This window comes from Leptonotus elevatus, chromosome 1 (assembly GCF_054856555.1).
Source record: "Leptonotus elevatus isolate MCC_2025b chromosome 1, RoL_Lele_1.0, whole genome shotgun sequence".
NCBI lineage: Eukaryota > Metazoa > Chordata > Actinopteri > Syngnathiformes > Syngnathidae > Leptonotus > Leptonotus elevatus.
Window position 1 is genome coordinate 42,639,614 of NC_141239.1, and position 24,798 is coordinate 42,664,411.

At 41.2% G+C, this 24,798-nt stretch overlaps 2 protein-coding genes across 2 annotated transcripts in view; one reads left to right on the top strand and one right to left on the bottom strand.

Annotated features, from left to right (window-relative positions):
• Positions 1-652: 652 nt before the first annotated feature.
• Positions 653-19,882, bottom strand: fbxl20 (F-box and leucine-rich repeat protein 20). Its single transcript, XM_086076678.1, has 15 exons — positions 19,428-19,882; positions 13,459-13,520; positions 10,445-10,499; positions 10,293-10,367; positions 10,109-10,203; positions 9,853-9,921; positions 9,426-9,521; positions 6,352-6,478; positions 6,196-6,270; positions 5,064-5,194; positions 4,897-4,957; positions 4,744-4,788; positions 3,107-3,163; positions 2,793-3,005; positions 653-1,083 (listed from the first exon to the last, which is right to left on the bottom strand). Exons 1-15 carry the CDS (start codon positions 19,467-19,469, stop codon positions 976-978), a joined length of 1,311 nt encoding a protein of 436 aa, XP_085932804.1. The 5' UTR covers positions 19,470-19,882; the 3' UTR covers positions 653-975.
• A 1,421-nt stretch (positions 19,883-21,303) lies between these two features.
• cdk12 (cyclin dependent kinase 12) overlaps positions 21,304-24,798 on the top strand; it is an 18,415-nt gene continuing 14,920 nt past the window's right edge. Inside the window, exon 1 of the mRNA XM_086060042.1 lies at positions 21,304-23,216. Coding sequence (XP_085916168.1) covers positions 22,078-23,216 — 1,139 coding nt within the window. The 5' untranslated portion in view covers positions 21,304-22,077. The remainder of the gene's footprint in view (positions 23,217-24,798) is intronic.

Consider the following 24,798-nt stretch of genomic DNA (forward strand, 5'->3'; position numbering starts at 1 on the left):
CAACAACAAAAACCTTTGCTTTATTTCGGTCGGTAGGCTTGTTTAAAAAGATATATGTATATCTCACATTATGTACATTTATTTATATAAGATTCTAGATTGATTCAGTGCTTAAGAAATGCAGTCCACATTTACATATAGTTTCATGAACCTTGAAAAAATTGAAACAGCCAGATTTGTTTTCATTATTGTTGTAACCCGAGTCATAACCTTACAGAATGTTTACGCCAAACTAGAATTTTGTAAAGTTGTCACAGTGAACACAAAAAACTACAAGTCAAAAGTGTTTAGAAAGTTACAACAAATTGAAGTAGATTAACTGTCTTTCACATTAATTCATGGTTCATTTACTTTTATTTTAGTATACGCCTAACCTGTAAGACCAAAACATTTACTGTATGTTTACTGAATTTAATACAGATTCGTTTACTGCTTGTGTTTGTCAAAAATATATGGGAAAAGAACCTTGAAAAAAAATCATATATTAAATTGCAATTGCAAATGAGGAAAAAAAAAATCTCAATTTGGTTGTTTTTGAAAATTATTCAACCCTAATTCATACTCACATTTACACAACATGCATGTTGGCTTCACTGAAACCTCTAAACTTTAGAGGTTTCAGTGAAGCCAACATGCATGTTTTTGGAACATGGGAGAAACCCAGAGTAGCTGGAGAAAACCCACGCTAGCATGGGCAGAACCTGCAAACTCCCAAGCAGGAAGGCCCGAGACATGATTCAAACCCAATACCTCAGAACTGTGAGGCAAATGTGCTCAACATCAGCACAGAACATTAATGGGTGGAGTGTGTGTTACCCTGCACTGTTTGATCTCTCTGCAGCTTCTTAAGGGGAACGCAGCAAGAATGTACTGCTTGGCCGGGGCTGGGTGGGGTTCTAGGAGGGACGCTTGTACAGGAGGGACTCCGGGACACACGGGGTGGAGGGGGGAAGACCGACGGCGATGTCTTTTGCATCATAGCACAACACAGCAGCGGCAAAACCTCTGACGGCTGCCCCCCACCGAAGGCGGAGGAGTCACGGGGGCAAAGTATGCGTGCACTTTGATGTTAGGCAGGTGGGTCTGCAAAAGCATAAGAAGACACGGAAATATGTTATCCTCACTGTTGCTATTTGCACAGTTGTACTCATAAATGTACTTAGCCCAAGGATATGTAAACTTAGGAGCACAATTGTACATGTTCAAAAGCTAAACGTTGCTTAATGACACACAAATGATTTGACTCGTCACCAAAATTCATATGCATATCACTTCTCATGTCCACTTCCACCTCTGAAAACATCAAAACAATTGCAACAGTATTTTGGATTTTTTCGTCCCATACAGTTGGGATCATAAGCTTACATTTCCCGAGGCACAGAGTATGTCAACTTACGAGCACAACTGTTCATGTGATGGAATACTTCTAGTCAATTACATGAATAATATCCTATTTTCCATTTTATTAATATTTCAACTGGAATGTTTCTCCTCAAAAATAAATAAACCAACTTTTTAAGGAATAAGCGGTTCGGAAAATGGATGGATGGGTGGAAGTTTCCACTATAGCTATACCTTTATCTCTTTTACCAAATAAAAAGGCAATGAAATACACATTTAATATATGAATTAAGTAAATAATATAAAAAAAACAGTTACAAATAACATAAAAACAAGGTACCAGTAATAAAATATATTTGATTGGTCCAGAATTACATGATTAAATATTTCCAATGTAATTATTAAATATACTATTTCTTACAAAAAATATATATATTTTGAAAATTAGGCCTTCGTATTCATTCATTCATCTTTTACATTTTATTTGCATTTCAACTTTTTTTTTTTTTTTTAATAGAAACAAATGCAATATTTTCAGTTTCCACTGAATATGCGTATTTAATTCCTTTTCCTGATAAAAAGGCAATTAAATACATAATATTAGGAATGGACGAGTACCAATATACCAATACTCGTGATATAAATCAATACCAGAATCGGTTGCACCCTTGTGGCCATTTTACGATCAGGAACTAGAAATTAAGACGAATAGAAAAATGCCATGAATTTCACGCAATACTGGGGGGAAAAAATGCTAGATTGGAATATAATTCTTTAAAATTATGTTGTTGTTGGGTTTTGGGGGGGGTCAAAAGCAATAGTGGTATTGGTACTTGGTATTGGTATGATGACTACTCAAGAGTTGGGTACTTGCACTGGTATTTGTCTGAAAAAAAGTGCTATCGAACATCCCTACATAATATATGACTGAATCAATGAATATGATAAAGCATAAAAATAATGATTGCAAATAGTATTGATGAAATACAAATGTCCTGTTCCAAAAATCCATTAAATAGATAAATGGATTTTAATAAGAAAGGTAACAAAATAAATGTTTAGCAATAAAGTTCAATATATTGAATTAATGCATTTATATATATATATTATTTTTCAACTATATATATATATATATATATGTATATATAAAATACATTTATCAACTTGCTTTTACATCTTTTTATTTACTTATTTTGTTACCATAAATCAGATTTTATTTGTTTTGTTTTCTTCATATCCAAGTGTGAATTTCAGCAGTATATTTACTTCATTATTAGTCAACATGTTCGATTGCCCTTCACCTCAATTAGTCATTGTCGTTATTGTGCCTTTTCCAGAAATGACGTTCCTAAGGCTTCCGTTTGTGGTCATCGCTTCACCTGTGCTCAAAACCCAGTGTCGACATTTGCATCCAATTGAGACCCTCAATATTGTCAGCAAAACCCACTCACTCTGAGCCTCTTGATGCCGGCGCGGGTGATCTGCTGGCAGTCGTAGAGCTCGATGCGATCTAGACTGTGGCAGCTCTTCAAGTGCTCCAGCGAGGCGTCCGTGATCAGCGGGCAGTTGTCCAGCTCGATCACCTCCAGTCGGTCGTGGGCGCACGGCCCGCTGCCCAGGTGGCGGATGCCGTCGTCAGTGATGAGCTCGCAGTGAGACAGACTCTGTGGGGAAAAGGTGGTGGGAGGGGAGAAGAACCCGGTGACTGCAGCGCTGCCGTGGCGTGCTTGCTGTGAGTCAGCAAAATGATAAGCACAAGACTCACTAGAACTTGCAGCCGAGGGCAGTAGATAGAAAGCTGTATGAGTGTTCCATCTGTAATCTGAGTACAAAGAAGAAAAAAAAAAGTCATGATCACAGATTTGAACAGAAAAGAAGCTTCTGCCTCAAAAGAAAAATAATTAAATCAATTAAAATGTTCACTGATGTCCATGTTGAGTGTGCAGGCATGAGCTGTGGCCGACAGCAGCTTTTACACCAGTGGATTTGTGATGTACTGTTCTTGTGGTGTTCTATAAAAGCCTGAAAATGGATGGTGACTGTGGCTCTCCTTTCCCACATTACATAAACCGGACCGGTTCCACACCGAAGTGCTATTTTTTATTTTTTGTCCCCAGATATTTGCGTAGGCATGGGACTTTTTCGGGGCCGAGCGGTTACAACATCTCCGAGGAGGTTCTGCAGCGCCGGTCGTCTGGGGCCAAGCGGGGCCGTGTTGTCACCTGTCATCTGATTGGCTGACAACAACGCAGCAAGGCGCCCGATGGTCTTCGCCAAAGTCATAAAAATACAGTATATAGAATAAATATAATAATGTTTTATAACAACGTTGAACGATATTTACAATTTACAAAATACTTGTGGATGGATTTGAAATGATTGTGGTTTAAAAAAAAAACGCGAGTGCGCACCGCTCGCCTGATCATGTGTTCCCATTTACTTGAATGAGAGCTTGAGCCACAGTTAAATGAATGAGGCCGAGTTCTCCATTCAGAAAGCGAGCTTCGTGAGCCGGTCGTGAAATCAAGATCGCAATATTTCATCCATGGTGGTCCACATGAAATTGTAAACACGGTTCAATGTTGGCGCGACTTGTTACTCGTGAAATGTTATGGCAGAGTCGCACGCACTGCGGGAGTGCAAGCTTGGCTTGGACAGTTGAAATGATCCCGCCCCCTTCCCGCCGCGAGCCTGTTGTAATGGAAATGCAATGGCGGCCGTGTAGTGTCGTTCTGTGAGGTGCGGTGTGTTGTACTGTTAACCCCTCCCCCCCCAAAAAAATCTATCAATTTATTGCTTAAAAAAATGCATTAAAGCTGTGGCGCCAACAATAAACTGAGATATATAGTATTTGTTAAAAAAAAAAAAAGTCAGGTTGAACTGTGTGAGGTTGTGGCGCCCTCTGTTGGTCAATTTATTGGCACTGTTTCAATTATAGTTAGGCATGTTCTTGGCCACCTATGTTTGTTGTTAAGACCCACGCTAATCGACAGAAAGACGAAGTGTTCCAAACTTTGCTGCAAATTCTCATTTCTCAATGTGTGCATGCATTAGCGGTTAGGTGCTTTGATGTAATGTTACCAGTAATTCCAAGTCATATATATTCATTTAAGTTAATGGTACTTGTACTATTAAGACTTTATGTATTGCTAAGTAGCCCAGCTGAGTAGCATTGTATAGCCATACGATCACTCCTGTTTAATTTGTATTGTATTGTATTTGCTTTACAGAACCCACACACATAAACCGCCACGTCACAATTAAACAACAGAAACAGATAAGCTGGTTTGATCATTGCCTCATCTGGACAAGCTACGCTCTAACCGGACATACTGCAGCGATTATCAACCTCATAATTCAGTTTCTACCAGCAAATATTTTTCAGTACTGTTGTCTACTCACCTGCACACATTCTTCTAAATCCATCTTCTCAAGCTCGTGACAATTCTATAAAGAGAATTAATAGATTGCACTGCCATTTATTGCAAATGTGTATTTTTTTTTATTGTTCCAATCAATCAATAGATAGTGGACATTTGTAATTACTACACTCACCCTTGCTAGTGTCGTGAAGCCCACGTCTGTAAGTTGAGAGCAGCGGGCTACTTCTAATATTCTATAAAAAAGGAGAAAGAGAATTGAGTTGCAAAATAATATTATCACGTATAGTCAATGTCATAAGACATGATCCGATTTTCAGGTGTATTGTATTGAAGTGTTACCTGAGGCGGGGGCAGTTCTGTCCGAGCGCGTGCAAGATGGCGTCTGTGATATTGGCACAGCCTGACACACACAGCGACTGAAGACGGTGGCAGCCTCGACAAATGGTGATGAGGCCGTCGTCTGTGATCTGCTACTTGCGAACACAGGAAGTATCGTTTAACGCAGAAAAGAAAAAAAAGAGCACAAATTTACGACTATTGTTTTTTTAAATTGCCCTACATGAATAGTTTAAAATAAATATACCCCAAACTATCCAAAAATGATTTCAAACATCTTATGACTTGAGTGCAAGGACGATGGCGTGTACTGTCTGTCCCCGCTTCGCAAGCCATACAAATATCACATTACGGCCAACATTAAAGTTAAAGAAGACTTCAAATGTTAAAATTCCAAAGTTACCATACAATGTTATCGTTAACATTTGCTTCCATTATTATTTACAATATTAGCTTTCCACTTTAGATACGGAGATTATCACTTATAAATTAAGCAAATGTGTGGATAAGTGCAAATTTGTGCCAGACAAAAGACACGTTTGAAACTTTGACATGACTTGAGGCAGACGGCCATGTGAAAATTTGCTTCGCTGCCAATTCGCTCGAATTGAAAATTTAAAACCCAGCTCAACCCCGTTTATGGTCACCTGAAACTGTTTTTTAAATTTTTTAATACCACCTACTACCAATATCGGCATCACATGAAAATAAACAGAAAACAGCAGTCCTCAGGGGTGAGTGAGGAATATGGCATTTTTGATGTACATTTATGTTATTTGTTTACACCCGTCTTTACTGTTAACCAAGCTAGCAATAGCATTAACCAACATTTTAGCACAACCTCTGTACACTGGTGATATCAACACACTGATGTGTGTGGTTAGCATTAATCTGTTAAATAAGTATGTGGCGCGAATGAAGCAAATTCACATTTGGTGTGTACATAACTGTGTGAGAAATGTAAGGTGCAAATTTGCTGCACGTCCAGTGTGAACGCAGCATAATGCTAATATGTTTCAATGTCAGATTCCAATGTTAGCTTCAGAAGTTGCATTTCAAAGCTTGCTTTAGAAGATCGCTAGATTCCAAAAAGTTCACTTCCACTTCAGGCTGCTTTTGTATTGACTGCACTTACCGAGCATGTCTGCAAGTTGAGCGTGACCAACTCGGGACAGTTCGCGCCAATATGCTTCAGCGCTTCATCTTCTAGCTAAAAAGGGGTGGAAAAAACTAAATTTCACAGAATCACAAGTGAAACTCAGCCTAAAACATGACAAAAGTCCAAGCGCACCTGGGTGCAGCCTTTTAGGAAAAGGCCCTTGAGTCCCGGACAGGATCGAACCAGGGCCTGGATGCCGTCCTTGGTGACCTGATCACACCAGGAGATATTGAGCTGCTCCAGCAGCGGACAGCCCTCACTTGAGTGGAGGAAAAAAAGAAACAAAAGACATTAAAAAAAACATTTTGTAAACTCAGGCCTTGTTTACACTTACAATCCAATCTGAGTTCATGTCTGGCTATGTGATCAAGGTCGTAGGAAAATGGTGGAACTGTAATATCCCTCCCCCTTCGAGAGGCTATTACAGCATAAAAAGCCATCTGGATCTGATCTGGATTTTGGGTATGGCAGTGTGAACGATGCCTTAGGAAAATTATGAAACTACAACAATATATGACAAAACCACTTCCTCTGAAAAAAATGTGTGAATGCTCAGAGAGTCTGTTGCTGAGCCAAGAATTATAAGAAATGGATGACATCATTAAAACAAATCAGGATCCACTCTGGATTCAGATCTGCGAAAGTAAATGAGGCATTATAAAAATAATTAACTGCCATCCCCAATCCTCTAAAAAAGCAAAAATGAAATGCCTGTGAATGCTGAGAAAAACTATTGTGAAGCCAAGAAATGTATAAATTGATGACTATGATGCCATAAAACGCAACCTTGACTCAATCTGGATTAGGGCTGGGTATTGCCAACAACCTCACGATACGATGCGTATCACGATACATATGTATCCCAATACAGTACATGGTCTTTAAGGCAATACGTATCCCGACATTTTACATTGCTTTACATGCATTTTTTATTATGACAGCTATATGTATATCTACATGATATGTTTATTATGCTGGATGGCAAAAAAAAATTGTTAGCAGCTCTTCTGGTTTACTACCAAGTGGCATGCGTGGTTTAAATGTGCATGCATTGCAGAGCAAGGTGCCACTTTCACAGACACACCGGGAAACTTTACAAATAGGCATGGGCCAATATGAGTAAAAACATCAAAGTATTAAAATTACAGCTCTAAAATGTGCTTATTTGAAATATTTGGGGAAATAGATTTGTTTTCCATTTAACACATTCTATTTAGTTGTTTTTTTTGTGTTTTATTTGGAAAATTGGTACATTAAGAAACATGGACTATGTTAAGTTAAAAAAAAAAATTTGGATAGCGGTTATGAATAACACAAATGTGCACATTTAGGCCACTGCGCGGTCGCAACGTGCAAGCCGTCTCGCCGAGACCACTTAGCGGCCGGTTAGCATCACAAAGTCATGTCAACTAGGTGGCGAGTTGCCAGTCACGGCAAATTAACCACCGCGGATTGTATCTTGACAAAACAATACGCAACCGCTACTTTATCATATCTGACCTCTTGTAACCAAACATCCTCCACACGACAAATGTAGCTCCCACTTTAGGCACTAAAAATACACCAGTAATATGGTAGAAGGTGCACATCTCTAAATCAAAAATGTTAAACTTACATCTTTCCCGTTTGCAGTCGTGTCACACTGTTGGGACCGATCCATTATGTTTAAACGTGTTGCAAATCCAGCTCTGAACAGGCTTTCACTAACAAAACAGTCCTTTGAGAAATGATGTCGGTACACGTGCTTCAAAAATAAAATGAATCCACTGTCTTCTCAAAGACTTGGGACAAAGGAAGCAATCACTTTTTCCTGATCATTGTTTCCCCTCTCCATGGAGCATTTGCGAGCAGGGAGAGAAAAAGAAAGGAGCAGCCGGCTTCTCGAATTTCAGTGGGCGTGACAAACCTTTACCAGAGGTGGTGCCACTAACCCGAGGGGGCCGGGTCGAGTGCACTTCCGTGTCTTTTTGATGTCACTAAGTCACGGAAGTTTAATCTGCCCGTTTGAAGCACACATTTCAAAAAGGAGGAGAAAGCTAAAGAAGTCGCGGACGGACTTTTTTCATGCCTGGTTGGATTGCAGACAGGCCGGGGATGCATATTATTGATAGAAAACACCACTAAAGTGCATTTTCATACTATGGGACCTTCAAGTAAACTGTCTGCAAGGCACCAGCGTCTCTTTTCTCCGCTCGTCCCACTCTTTCCTCCTGCTGCTGCTTTATGTGCACTTAATTGAAGCAATTAACATCAGAGGCTGCTGCCGCACAGCCTTGCAAGCAACGAGTAGTTAACTGCCTATTTACAAATTAATGCGCAATATCGATTCTGACGCCTGCGTATTGGTACGTGTATAAGCGAAGTGCACATTATGTTTGCGCATGCGTGTAAATCTAGTTGTTCTTTAAAACTTGCTACCAAACAAAGCCGTCATTTGAATGGCGGCGAATGGAGCGCTGAAAGTGTTTGCGTAACTGCACACCTTAAAGCTTGCAAGGATTGTTTAAACGGCTTTCAGTCTTAAGTGACAGGACGACAGGTGCACTTGGTGCCATTTTTAACTGTCCAAAAAAAACACCATTGCAAAGCTTGAGAAGACGGAAGTGTACGCTTGTAAACCTCCGTTCACTCTTCCCAATTTCCAGACGTAAAAGAAAGATCCAAACGGACGTAAAAGAGGCTAAAATGGAAACTTTATTTAATACATTTATTTTGTCAATATCCTGAAACCGAGGGAACAGACGGAAGCATCACGAAACTTGCCAACGGACGTACATGTAACAAAACTAACTAGCCCCAATTGACCCCTTTAGTGAAGAAAGATCCTACCGGTCTCTTGATCGCGTCCCGGTTTTGTGTCCTCGATCCAACTCGCGTTAAAGTGCACACATTCATCTAAATATCGGCTGACATGCTCGGTGACCATAGTTTCATCCATAACTCTTGACTACAGTTTGGTAGCAGGGTAACGCCCCCTTCCCCTACCCACAATGCACTGCTGTATCGATTTTTTTTAGCACACCCCTAATCTGGATTTTGTTCTAAATGAGGCTTTATGAAAATAATACACGCGCACAAAAAAAAAGTAAATTGTGAGAGAGATTGCTGCATTGGAAATGCGCTTTGATTACACACACACACACACACACGCACATTTATTCTCTGTACAGGCCCGATGTATAATGTGTGTTACACATGGTACACACCTGAGGGCTTTGAGCGACAGGTTGGTGATTGAGGTACAGGACGCAAGGTCCAGGTGCTTCAGCTTTGGGCAGAACTTGCTTAGGCTGTTACACGTGCTGCAAAGACAAAAAAAAAGCCATGTAAACATCAATCAGCAAAAGTGGAACTTGGATCCCTATTGTGCTTTGTACGTCGGAGAGGAGCTAAGTCAAGCATTGGTGGTTGGCACAAGTTACAGGTTTTGCCGAATGTGCATTACACTTCCGGTATAATTTTCCAGTATCAAACAAATCATCTGGATCTTTGAAAATATAAACTGTTTTGGGAATATGATGTTTAAACTATTATTACAGGTATTGTAAAAAGAATTAGGGGGAGGCGTCTTGAGTTGTTGTTGTTTTTTTGGTGCTATTAGTGGGAGTACACAGTCCTGTACGAAGACCATACCTGTCAGTGATCTTGGTGCAGCCGTTCAAACTGAGCAGCTCAATGTTTCTACAGTTCTGTGAGAAAGTCCTGCAGAAATACACACACACACACACACACACACACACACACACACACACACACACACACACACACACCCCCACACACACACACACACACACACACACACACACACACACACAAAAAGTTCATATGGGACATGACAGCAGCAGAATTTCAATTCACCTCTCTCTTCTCTTCCAGGTTGGCTTCTCACCTCAGGGCGCTGTCGCCCACACCGAGGCACCCCCGCAGGCTCAGCTTCCTCAGGAACCCCCCGCATCGCTTTGAGATGTTCTCCACCACTCGGCCCTGCAAAAAAAAAAAAAAAAAACACACCCAAAGTGTCACCTCGGTTATCAGCACACATGCGGCAAGAAGCAAAATGAAGCAAAGCCCACCTCGATGTCCCGCTGAAAGTCAAACAGGTCGATCCGCTGCCAGTTGCTTCCGTCCAGAGCCAGAACATTCCAGGACTGAGGGCATGCGCAAATCGTTGTCATCGGACACAAATACATAAACTAGAATTAGGATTATGTGCACACTCGCTCACCCGTGAGACCTGGGCACAACGACACAGCGTCACCACATCCAGGAAGGAGAAGATTCTACAAGACAGACATGGACAGTTAAGAGAAGACACGACAACACCAGTAGTTTGTATGTACGCAGGAACAAATATTTTATTCAGAGTTGCTTTTGCAAGTGGAGTATGTGGGTGGATCTGAGGTGGGCAAACGGTGAATAATGTGGTTTGAGACAAGAAAACATAAATAAACCAGCTGCATTATTAATCATGATTAATAAATATAGCAGCATCATTGATATATGAATGATTATAAATAATGATATCATTTACATCACACTTTTTGTTCACGATGTGGATAAGGGCCCGGTTGTTCAAAACTCAGTTGTGTCTTTAACCACTGGTTAAATAGATTTAACCGACGGTTAACTTTAATGGCACTGTTATCTTGTTGTTCAAAACTCTGTTAACTTTAACCGGCTGTTAAAGTTAACACACCTAAGGATCACCGCTAACTTTTTAATAGTGTGATTAACGCTGCATTCGTGGCTTAATGATGCCTTCATGATGCCCGTTAAGCGCAAGAAAGAGAGTTTATCGAGGTCTTAACTTTGACATTGGTGATTATTCTGATGAAGAGTTACGCACACGCTACCACTTAGCAGTAATACAATGCCAAGTCTCATGATGAGTCAAAAGAGAAAGAATAAAAACGCGTTTTTAAGACGAGTTCTAAAAATGGACAGGATTGCCTTTAGTGGGACGTGATTCTAAGAGAGGGTTACCTGTGATGTTTCTTGTTTGCTTTTATGTCAATAATCAGACAACAACATTGTGAATAGCGGCTAATTATTTAATTTAATAAAAAAGTTTTTTGTTATTAATTTTAAACAATTACAAATATTAGTAGTAGTTACAAATATTAGATGAGAAATACACACATATTAGATGTATGTAAATACAAAAAGACAAATCATTCAAAACTATTCTATCAAAATATAAATTAAAAAAAATACTAATAAGTAAAAATACAAATATGTTAGACAAAAATATGAGAAACAAAATCAGACAAACGTGCAATATTTATATGCTATAAAAATACGACACAAAATATTCACTGAAAACACACACAGTAGAATTTTTTTTTTTTAATGAATAAAAATAAATGAATAAATAAATTATTTCACAAAAACTCCTAAATTGCTTCAGCCATTGATTTAATAACGTTTTCTTCGTCAGCAGAAAAGTTCCTGCTTATTTTTTTGCGCCGAGTGCGAGGGGTTGTTTGGATAGTATCCCTTTCTTTCGCCGACCCGGAAGTAAACAAAAAGAGGAATTGTGGGATATATCGGTGCTATCCAGTGACGTAAAGGGCATGGTTAACTTTGACGGTGCCGTTAACAAACAGGGTGACTAACCTTGTTTTAAACAACGCATAATTAACAGACGGTTAGTTAACGGCGGGTTAAGAATTTAACCGCCGATTAGGGCTTAAACAGTGGTTAAAATAACCGAGAATTGAACAACTGGGCCCAGATCGACACAACCAATTGTTCCTTCTCCCATACTGAGGTCACCTTTCAGCCTAAGAACTTTACAGGCTGCTAACAGCGCTAAAGGACGAGTGTAATAGTCTGGAGGTATTAAAGCACAGAGCGTGTGTATAGGCGAGCGAGACAGAGGCTTGAGTTACGGCCTTCATTTTGCTAAGAGGCTTATGCAGTTTTTCCCCCCCTATAGTCTGAAAACAATCTGAATGTTGTATAACCTAAAGGCGTCTGTTTTTAATTAAGCATCCAGGGAGCAATTGGGAATAAGGAGAAATATACATCCTGCTGTTCGGTTGATATCATCGCCAGAGGGCATGTATGCATTATGTGTTTGTTTTTGTTCAAGAATGAAGAAGGCCAATTGCGTCTTCTGAGTATGAGGTCCAGATCTCTCTAGTCTGTGTCGAGTTAAAGGGGACACATTATGAAAAATCTACTTTTTAATTGCTTGTAAACAAATAGGTCTCTGAAGTGCCTGCCCACCCATCAAGTGAGAAATTAATAAAAAAAATTATAGCTCTTTCTTCCCATTTTGCGTGAGTAGAAGCCACTCGCCTTGTCGTCGCAAAGCCGCTAAATCGAACCCCAATTGTCATGATAATAAAAAGCCCTGCAGGATGGCAAGTGGCTTATTTGCATGAGACAGGGCAGCCCCCTCAAAACACACCTAGTTCAGCAAGGACAAAGAAATGTCTCGGGCACCCGTTTATTTGGTATGCCCCATCGGGAAGACAAGTAAAGCCAGCTGCAGCAACGATTGCTCAAGCTGATGATGGTAACACCACCAATGTGGTGAGAAGGCCAACTCAGATCAAATCTTTCCAAATACAATCATACACTGACATCAGTCCCTTGGTATGTTTTTATTCTGAAGTTGCCGACTTGACTCGTCATCTCAACTGGAAGTTGGATAGTTGAAGCCCAGTTTGAGTTAAAATTGCCATCAGAAACTGTTGCCTCCAACATCAACGCAATGTCATCTTGAAACAATGCTTGATGGCTATTTAAGGACGCTAAAATAACTAATTTAATTACGTTGACATTGTATAATGCGGCGCCTGGTAGCAAAGACTGTAAAAATTAGACTCATTTGCATCCCTGCTTGACACTCAGCATCTAAGGTTGAAACTTTAACTGTTCCCGCTATTAGCTGCTACTGGCTAGCAGCACGTCGCTAATCGAGTGCTGATATAGGCTGGCAAGAGCAGTCGGGCTTCTTTTCAAAGGCAGTTTAATAGATAAAAATGACTCCATTGCGGTTCATAGTGAACATATTTTTTTAACAAACCATGCTTACTTAAATGAGCTAGATGTTTTAGCCAGCAAAAAAATCGCTATTGTGGTTCTGACGTCACTTTGTCTCATAATCCAAAATCTCAGTTACTAATGTTTCTAGAGAAGAAGATAAGACACCTGAAAACAGTTTTAAATTGTGAAGAATATGCATTTTATGTCTACATTAGTGAGTTTTCTGTTCCGTTCATCACTCACCGCAACAACAGCTCCTTGGGTAGCTTCTTATTGATGACTGCCTCGTCGCTGTTTGTGAACATCTGCAAGATGAACCAGACAGATAACGTCAGCAAAAGACAGCTGAAATTCACTCAAGGGTAAATGACGAGACTTGTACAGTAATCTCGTCAGAAGTGATAGCTTCAATGTCAGTAAGATCAAGAGGGCGGTGAAAAGGTGATAAAAAAGAAAAAAGAAAAAAAAACTTAGCGGGAAAGCACTTTGGACAGTAGATAACATGTTATCGCTAGAATGCTTTTTTTGTTTTTTAACTAACTTCCTGTGAGCTTTCTCAGGGCATTGAATCTGTCGTGTATTGTTCTGGTTGTCTTATAAGACGTTGCACCTCTCATCTTTGCAGGCTTCATCATTTCATGCACATCGGCTAGATAGGACATCTCTCGAGTGAGTGTTGGTGTGGAAACATCTATTTCAATCACACATGGTATCACTCATAGTTTCCATTTCTATTAAGTTAACGGCGGCAGGCTGCCACTCCTAAATCCGAGCTGCCGCTCCTTCAAGCCAGAAAAAGAAAAAAACCTCCTTTGCGCTGAGCCAAACAGCAGACCGGGGCTCAGGGAACCAATTACTTCTGTAAAGTTCACATTCGGACCTCTTTCATATCATCAATGTTTTCTTCTACAGGGAGTTTACAAAGATTTGGGAAACTCAATGGGCTCTTTGCACAAATCCACTACTTCCTGAACTCAATACCCCTCCTTCGTTTCCTGTCTTTCATGAGTGGACAAACTGATTAATCCAGGTGTGCCTGACCTCAGTAACCACGCCGACAATGGCCAGACACACCTGGATTAATCAATTTGTCCACCCATGAAAGACAGGAAACAAAGGAGTGGTATTAATGCTGAGTTCAAACCAGGAATTGTGTACGGGAACGCCCCCTTGAACTCGGAAATTCCACATTTGCAAAGTCGGGGAAAAAAAGCATCCCGACTTCACCGACGGACTAAAATGTGACGTCACAATGGCGACCCTTATGGAAACACAGACCGTGAATGGTCAAACACAATTTACTCGAGTATAAAACTAGATAGCTTTCTTCATTCATAAATATTCGATATAACTTCACGTAACACAACGTACGTGACAGTATGCCGCTATTTCCCTGCATGAAATAATACGGTAAACTACTGAACTGTATGAAATGCTTATGAAATAAGATGAAAACAATAAATGAAGCAAAATTGCGAGAAGGCAAGTTTTCTGGAGGTTAAAATGAGTTTTGAGGCCCAAAATATAAAATAATGTATCACTATCTGCAATTTTGGTTGTTTACTTTCGCCTCGAATGCTTTTAGGTCGGAACTGGGAAAAAACAACTCGGATATATCCGACTTCCGACCATCCTTGAATGCAGCATAAGTTCAGGAAGTAGTCGAGCTGTGCAAAGAGCTCATTGTAGACCAACAAGTAGTGAAGGCAGAAATGGAACATTGAAACGATCAAATAATTTGCAACAATTGATTCTCAAAAATAATCGATCTTTTGGAATGTTCGAAACATCTAACCACAGCGACATCTGGTGGCCAATTGTAAAATATTAAATTTAAACAGTAGAGCAGGGTTGCCAGCTCCCCAGTAAGGAAATTAACTATTGACTGTCTGTCTGTCATCACCTAATTTACACAACTGGCAATCGACCTATTCTGTAATTGTAATGGACGTCATAAGAGAGAGAATATCATGGGAAACAAAAACTGAATAACCCCCAAACCCCAACACCGTCAAAATAAATATAGAAGTACAAATTAGCTATTTGTTGCTGATACTTGGTTTGTTTTTACTTTTTCCTTTGAAATAGATCATCATTTCTCAACATGACTTAAATGCTTTGATGAAACCCGTTTAAACAAAAACTTGCAGGCTACATTTCAAAGGCAGGTTTTTGTTTGTTTGTTTTTGCGACACGCCATCTTAAGTTTTGACAGAAAGTGTTGGAGAGGAAAAAGAATGACCTGCAAAAAAACATGCCACCTGGACCGGGAATTGAATCAGGGTCACCTGCATAACGGACTACCCTCAGTCCATTGTGCGGGTGCATTACCACTGAACCATACGCCGCGTTCAAAGGGCAGTTGACATTTTATGATCTGGGGTGATGAATCAGCAGCGAGGGCAATTTCACATACAAATTATGCTTAGGTTGGATTTATTTCAGATTTAAGATATTTTAATATAGTGCAATGGTTGGATTGTATTTAATTTTAGAAAAGGGATAACATGATGTTCACGTGCTGAAACAATATGACCTTTGGAGGCGTAATGGAACGCGAAATGCAACTGTCCTGTGACATCCTGATTCGGAGACAGATTTAGGAACGCAATTCGAATCACAAATTCCGATTTGCATCACTACTAAAAGGTTTATTCGTTTTTTAGAATTTTACTACATTAGCATAGACTAGTGATAGACTATGCCACATTCTAACAAATTTGGGTTTGGTCGCCACGATAAGGATGACACTGTCAAAAAACAGAGGACCCCTGTTTTCTGTTTGTGAAATAAAAAACTGCTATCTCATACTATGAACGATACTAGGAATAGTAAGAGAGTAAGACAAACGGGTGTTATGTGATGGTCTTTAAATAAATACACAAAGATCACAGAGCTATTAATCTCGCGGAGTAAAAAGAGTGGTAAAAATAAATGGAGATCTAGGTCACAGCCAGACTGCTTCCATGTGTGAAAGTACAACATAAACACTATGTATATTATACTGCATAACGACACCTTCCTAAAATGATGGCCTGCCATTTTTTTCATACAACACAAAAACTGAGCCAAATACTAAGTATATATTCATCAATAATTTCATTTCAGGGGTAAAATTCAATGATCTGAATAACTAAGGATGTAGCCGATTCTTGCAGATGCAATTTTTGTCAAATATGACTTTGGTCATAAGAGGGTGACAACAATGTCTATATGTACATACAATCACACGCACACAATACCAAATGCTTTGAAACAAGTGAGGAGGTGAGACATTTTTGTTATTTCGATTTAGGGCAAATTGACTCTGATAGCTCGCCTTGTGCTCTCTGACCAAATAATCCAGAGCTCTTTCCATGGTCGACGGGCATACATTGTCACCTCACCCCCTCCCGCTCTTTTGTAATCCAACATAAAATGAACCCGGCCGACGTTGTGTGAGCGTTATGCTTTTTCCGGCGGGCCAGCTGAGGTCGCTGAATGAAACGGGCTTAAAAGCTGCCACAGCCGTAACCTCAAGCAAGTCATCACTTTGCTGTAGAACCCTACAAAGCAACACATTACTACATTACTACGCACACAGTGAACTAATTTTAAATAGATTTGAAAACCTTATGCTCACCCAGTTTGCCATTGTGTATAAATTTGACTATAGCATATAAGTTTCCACAGCAACAGCAATAATATTGGGTGTGATAACAGAACATGTCCATCCATTACATTCAAAAGTCAAATCATCTGTGATTAATTTTCTAAGGGCAATGTTGCATGATGAGTTTGAAATTATATTGAACGGTTTTTAGATCATAGTTTGTGGTTTATTTACTGTACTTTAAACTAGTGTTAGGAATTCCTACACGAGGTCCCCAGGGAATTGCCCTGCAGCCTTGTCAGGGGGAAATACCTATAGTGGAATTAGGGCTGCATCCTTTCACGGTAACGGTATAGAATTAAGTGGGTTTGTTAAAAAAAAAAAAAAGTTTGCTTACTGTTTACATAGTCCTTTATAGAAGCTATGGGGATTAAAAAAACTAAACAATGAAAGAATAAATTTACTTTGGATAACAACATTTATTGTGCAAATCAAAATTAAAAGTCAGCACTCTCTAGTGCAAAATGTATACCTTACATTTAATATACCGTTTATATTGCCCAGTGGAATTCCTACACCCTGGTTCTTCTCATTTTTGCAGGTGATGTTGTATCTCAGAAGATTGCATGTTCTCCCCGTACCTGCGTGAATTTTCTTCAGGTACTCCGGTTTCCTCCCACATTCAAATTCCAAAAACAAGCATGGCAGGTTGATTTGAGCACTCTGAATTGTCCCTAGGTGTGATTGTGAATGTGGGTGGTTGTTCGTCTCTGTGTGCCCTGCGATTGGCTGCCTACCAGTTAAGGGTGTGCCCTGCCTACTGCTCGAAGCCAGCTGGGATAGGCTCCTGCACCCCTGCGGCCCTTGTGAAGAATAAGCGGTTAGGAAAATGGATGGATGGATGTTGTATCTCAATGAAATTCCAATCCATTGAACATGTGTTTGAGTATTAAATACAACGAATAGGAAGTACAAAAACTATGGTCGAGTTGGAACAGCAGCGCTGGGTCAGTCCTCCTTCTCCCGTGGGATCAGGAAGCCCCCCCAGCCCCCATGAGATACAGGTAATGGGTTATAAGTCAGTGCCAGACCCTCCTTCCTAGGAAGCGCTATTATTCTATAACCTACGTGTCCCTATGTGATTGCATTATTATTTAGAGTCATCAGTGTTTTCAAAACAGCTCATGTGTGTGTGCCCTGGTGCGAAGTTAAAGATGCAGCATAAGAATATATTTTATAATAGCAAATTATAAATATTTTTACCTAGGGTGTCAATTAAAATTACTCTTGTTTTTTGTTTGTTTTTGCTGCTCACAGCAAGGCTCAGTCCCTATCCCTTGCAAATAGCTCCAGATTACTGTAGTGTATAATTTATTGTTCTATTGTACCTCTCACATGCCACCACTTTGACCTTGCAAAGCCCCATGTTGCATTATTTGTACAGCTGCTACATAGCTGTAATACCTGTCAAATAAACAAGAAGAGATTTTACACTCAGTGGATTAATTTGTGAGTAAACTGAGATTAGATTGTCATAATTTCAGTATTAAGTATGTACTTTTTGTCATATTTTTGTTTGGTAATATTGCCCATGTAAAATATGTGCCTGGCCTAAGTAAAGGTTGGGAAACAATTTTAGTAAAACAGTAAAGATTGCATAGACAGAGAAAAAGCACAAACCGGAAATACACTTGCCAAAACACATATAAACACACCTTTACTTTGAAAGCAGACACGAAACGTTTCCTGTTTTTGACTGCTTTCTGCAGCTACCTTGCTTTTGCAACTCGACCGCAGCTGTTTGACCAGGCTGGAGGATAACGGCCTGCATCTTTAGCTGTTGCATTCATTTAAAGAACAAAAACAAAAAGCCCCAACAAACTATATTTAAAACAACAACAACAAAACAAATCAAACATTCACTTGTTGATTAAACGCAATAGATTAACTTGTCGGCATCGGCGCATTTTTAGGGAACAATCTGAAAATACACAACAAACACTGCTAACGCAAGTAGACATAAGTGTACGTTATTCCCCAACCCAAGGCCTCGACTGACGTTTACACGAACAGTCGGTGGGCTCCTATATGGTATATGCCAGTGTTGATAAGGTACAGGGGCCTGTGGTTGGCTGTCTGTCAATCTAGAACTGTTAACGCCAAATCGATCCCGCAGTACAAAGAAACAGGGAAACAAAAAGTCCAATATAAGATACACACCCAAAAACGAACTTAAATTGTGAGCTAAAACTGGCTACGTCGCTATGAACAGTGATTTTCCTGCCAGCCTCTGCGTACATTCTGCTTGCCTGTGTTTTGTTTTGACGGCGCAAATGAAAAAAATAATCCAGGGACCCTTAACGCACCACACGGAGATAACAACATGAGCCGACATTTATACCGCTTTGTGTCCTCCTCGTCCTTATGACAAATCAGCCAGGGCCTTGTTGTTGTTAGCACAAAGCAACACAGCTAATCCCAAACGGTGCTTGAGCCGCGTCAATGTCGCCGTTGATAGTATTATTTTCGTCCACGAATGTAATAATGGTGCCCCTAAGCGAGGCCCTGTGACGTGTTTAAACGGCGTGTCAAAGGTTTGGGGGGCCCCAGGTGAACTCACCTCAAAGCGGCTCCGCGAGACGCCGTTTACCTCCTTCCCCATATCGGACGCCGCCGCTTGCCGACTCGGTGGCTTCGGGTGCGGGCGCAGTCGGAATGCAGCAGACGGGGACGCTCTTCCTGCCGATTCCCATCCACGGGTATCATGCTACCGTCCTCCCCGGAGTGGGTAGCTGGCTTTTGGATGCCACTGACTGGGCCTTCTACACAAACGACAGCTTCTGGATTGCCATAAATAAAAATAATAGCGCTGTGTTTACGGGCAGTGGCCAGCCAATGGGCCCTTATTGGCTTTGGTTCGCCCTCCCTCTCCCTTTCTCACTGATCGCTCCCTCCCGTCCACGTACACAATAGACCGACACATTCATCACGAATAGTAAATAGTAAAGTGGACGTCCAAACGTAATGTAACTATTCATCAAATCTTGCCATTACACTACAGCAGCCAGTAGCGCACGACTCATATATTTCAATTGATATTAGGACCAAATCACCCCCTTTCTCCCACTATGACAGACATTACAAAATATCACGTTTTTTTGTATTGACACACAAACTGCATTTCTTGTTTTCTCACTTGATTAAAACAAGTTTATTTCACACTAAGCGTTCTTTGGAACTACTGTATTATAGCCGTGGGAGATGCCACTTCCTCGTTTGCACTAGACCGCGCCCTATCGTGATGGCAGAGCCAATCAGCATCTTGGCTGTCATAAGCGTCAGTCGTCCTTTTCACTGCGTTTTTTTTTTCACAATTAAAAATTCTTACATGTTCTCTTAAAAGAACTTGCTCAAGTGTATAATATACAATGTTTTGAACATTTTATTGTCATACAGTTATTAGGCTCTCGGGACACGGTAGTTAATTCAACTTAAATATAAACGAATGACACTGAACCTTTTCTTTATTTACGATTTATGTGTTTTAACTTATTTTCGATTACGCTTCCAAAATTACTAACTACTTGTAACTCGTTCTGGAAAATAGGCGAGTTGCCGAAGCATTCAGTATACCTACAATTCATAAAAACGTGACAATGTTTATCAGTGACGTTCAATTCACACATACACTGAACGCACGTTCCATACATGTAAAATTTGGGACATTGCATACTTTTCATGATGGCAAACATTGCCATTGAAATTCTTAGTTTTTATGTCTATTGACAGACACACAAATCATGCTACCTGGGTTGATTCTAACAACTTTCTTTCCATCAATTGTTTGAAAATTGTTATTACAGTGGGAGCCACGAAACACGCCCCGTGGTTATTGCATAGCCAATCAGCATTGATTAGTATTACATTAGTCATACAAAGATTTTTCTCTTCAATATGACGTAGTTAATTTACGGGTGTCGTTTTTAAACGGTCAAGTATACTTGCTGGCTTGATTTTAACTATTTATTTGCCCCCTCAAACGTTCTTTGGAACTTTTGTCATTGCCGTGGGAAACGTCACTTCCTCGTTTCTTTAGACCACTTGATTAAAACCTCTTATTTTATTTTATTTTGTTTTACTATCGGTGATGTTCTTACGTATCTAATTTAGACATGATGTCTTTTTAGGTGAAGCGGATAACATTCTATGCCTTATGTTTGTGAGGATTAAAGGTAACGGGTGTTCTGTTGTGGAGATGATGACATTGTGGTTTTAAACTTAAAAAAACTGAAACAAAAACAAAAACATACTAAGCACATCTACTCCTTTTTTTAAACTAATGTGCAGCTTCTCCGTTTATTTTCGATTCCGCATCCAAAAATGGCTTTCTCAAAACTGCCATTCGCCCCGGAAAAGTAGGCGGGTCGTTAGAGATGATTGGCTGTCGCTGGGATCGTCCTTGATTGACAACGTATCGAGTTCCGGTACAATCCGTCGTGCGCAGAAGTTGCTAGTCACAGGAGCCACAATGGCGTTTGTAGTCTCCTGCGGCTGGGGCTGTGGATGTTATTAAATCCATTAGCATCGCCCTAAATACAGGCCTGGTTGATTTCCAGAGCCATTGATAGTAAACTGGAACATCTATTGCACACGAAAAAACTATGATTTCGTATCAATATTGAATTTAGAGGGGGATAAAGCTTACATTAAAGGGAACATGTAAACAGCACCAAACGGGTCAAGTTTTCATTTTCGAGAGATGAGCGTCTTTTAAAGTGAAGGCATTTGCTCGCTTGTGAACACTAAAACCTTAATTCTGTAGGATAAAATCACCTTTTCCCTAACTAACTAGGCACCGGACAAGGACAGCTTTGACAAAGGAGACTTTTTTCTTTTTCCACGGCTCACCTCGCTAGCTCGGCCAGCGTTAGCTAGCTGTGCTAGCTAAGTTGGGACGACGAGACGACAGCACAATGCTCCAGCGTTTGGTAGGAAATCTTCATTTACGGACTCGCTCCAAGTGAATATTGTGCTTCCCCGCAAAACAGCGCTGGGATATTTGTCATTTTTGTCGAGTTTGGACGAGACTACGAGTGGAATGAATCGGCATTGAGGAGGCCGACGGAACGATCGCGGCCTAGTGTGCTGATTTTTGTTTATACTTGTTTGCTTTGGAACACTTGCATTTGTACTCGAATCAGCGGTTAATGAGTTGCTTGGACCACCAAGGACTAGCCGCAGGAGAGGTGGTACCGACGCCGGCTTGAGGGATGCCTGGGTCGGACCGACACCATGGGACCAAGAGGAAGCCGGAGTCAAGCATCGGCGGCTTGGCCCACGCCGCCCTCCAAATAGCTGCGGGAGACATGACCAGCAAAGACGGGAAGTTGTACTGCAAATCGCTAATGACCTCGTCCAAGCGTAAACGACATAAATCGGCTAAAGTTCGGGAATCGCTGGCGGCACCACCGACGATTCCCGAATATGTACCCCAGGGCCGCACGGCGCCTCCTAGCGTCCTGATGAAGCCTTTGGTGGAGTATGACGATATCAGTTCGGACTCTGACACCTTCTCGGACCCACCAGCCGCCAGATTGGCCGACAGGGTGGTGGTGATGGACCAACTTGAGCCCTTGCCTGACTTCATCGGGGAAGAGCCCAAACCCAACCGTGAGAGTAAGAGTCACAAACACTCCCGGAAAAAGTCCAAGGATCCCAACAAAGTTCGAGATCCCGGTAATGGAGAACACGGCTACAAGAAGAAGAGCAGCAAGGATCGGGACAAAAGCGCTTCCGGTGTCACCAAGGAGAAATCTGCATCATCTGGACAATCCAAGCGTCGCAACCAGCAGGAGGTTGACTTTAATAGAGGAGATCCCATGTTCTCTCAGATGCACCCCATGCTTAGCGTAGATAGTGCCACATCCTCGGCATCTTCATCTCGTAGCAAGGAGAGCGGGCGCTCTGGCAAGTCGCGCAAAGACAAACAGCAGAGGCGAGAGGCCCGGCAAGAAGGTGCTCACAGCGACTCCCAGAAGGTCCACGGAGAACGGAGTCATCGCAAGTCCTCCAAGAGCAACAAGTTGAGCCCCAAAGGCAAGTCGAGTCGAGGTAGCCCTCGCAAGAAGTCCGCCAGCGCCGTCTTGTCGCCCAGTCACAGGAGGGGAGAGAGCCCGCTTGGCGGCCACATGGTGGACGACGGCTACTCCAGGCGCAAGGCGTCCCAACAGTGCCCAAGTCCGTATGGGGACATGAGCCGGCACAGCAGGCAGAGGTCGGACAGCCCCTACGGCAGCAGGCATAGGTCGTCCAGCTTCGAGCGGGAAAGCAGTCCCTACTCAAGGAGGCGCTCCATCAGCCCCTATGCGGCCCGACGCTCCTCCAGCACCAGCCCCAGCCCTGTGTCTCGGTAAGCATGTCTCCAGTTGTCGGTTTTTGTGTAGTTTTTTTTACTGTCTTGGCAGTCATTTGCATCCATTTTCTATAGTACTTTTCCTCACTAGGGGCAGCAGGTGAGCTCTAGCCTATCCCAGCTGACCATGTGCAAGAGGCGGAACATTTGAGGAAATAACTTACCCGTCTTCCTGGGATTTGTATTTGCATGTAGATGACACAAGATGGCGGAGAAGCATGCAAAACAGAGGATCATAAAACATCAACACCATTCCTTTAGCGTGTACACAACCATAAACCTGTGTTACATACCTGCCTTCAGTAGTTCATTTATTTGACACAAACCACCTTCACATGGGGCTCATTGATAGTATTAGCCATCATACTTATACTAGCTTAAATAACATGCTAGCACAAACTCACATCACACTTTGGCAAACAAATGCAAACACTAGCACATTGCACGAAATTTTCAAGTCATGAAAGCCAACTTTTAGAAATTACATACACATATCAAGGTGGTGGTAATACGAGCAAATTGTTATAGCAAAGTAGACTTCGACACAGGCTATTTGTAGGTGCATACTTGGGAAAGAAGCAGAACAAATAGTTAAAATTTCACTTTTGACTGTGCACAAAGTGTATTCAAGGACTGCCAACAAAATAGGACATTTCAAATGCAAAAAAACAAAAACGGAGTGGATATTTTGCAGTGACCAGCTACTTGCCACTTACCGCTATTTTGCCATGAATCGTGTGGGAATGAAAGTTATGACTGTAACTGCGGTTCAATGAGTCCCGGACGACACACCGCCATCTGGTGGTCGGGAGGGATGAAATGGAACTACTGTACAAGCACAAATTCTGCGCCAGTGAATGTGTACTAGCTCTTGCATAAAGTTTGAGGCCAGGGGTAGGCAACCAATCTCGAGAGCCGCAGTCCTGCGTCTTTTAGATTTTTCCCTCCTCCATCACAGTTGAGAATTGTTATCATGCTTTATCAGAGCTTGCTGATGAGCTGATCATTTGAATCACGTGTTGGAGGAGAGAGACATCTAAAACACGCAGGACTGTGGCCCTCTGGGATGAGGGTTGTCTACCCCTGGTTTTGGCAGTCAACCAGAAAACGCAGAATCACGGGTTTGAATTTCGCTTTGTGCGTTTTTGTTTATTAATTATTATTTTTTGACAGCAGCAATATGCTCTGAGGCCTATGGTTAGAAATAACAGCCTAAGCTCTTACGGTCATGGTTAGGCTAAGCAGGTAATGCTGATGACAGCCTATCTTCGGTGGCAAAACAAAATGAAAACTTTGTGAAAAGACAAAAATGGGGAAGCCGTTGACGGAAAAATAGCGCTAGCAGTATAGTTGCCAGTCGCAGTAAAATATCCACTGCAAAAAAATGCAGTTATCAATCATTAAACAAACAACCCCCAAATTCCACTAGATGGCGCCAAAGCAATACTTTTAATTGCTTTGGGCTGCTATCTCAGAAAATGAGCTACTTTTCTGCTCTTATCCATTTTGTAAAGTAAGGTCAGAGCGGAAACAAAATGATCCTAGCCATGCCAGTGGGTTAGTTATCTGCCTTGGTAGC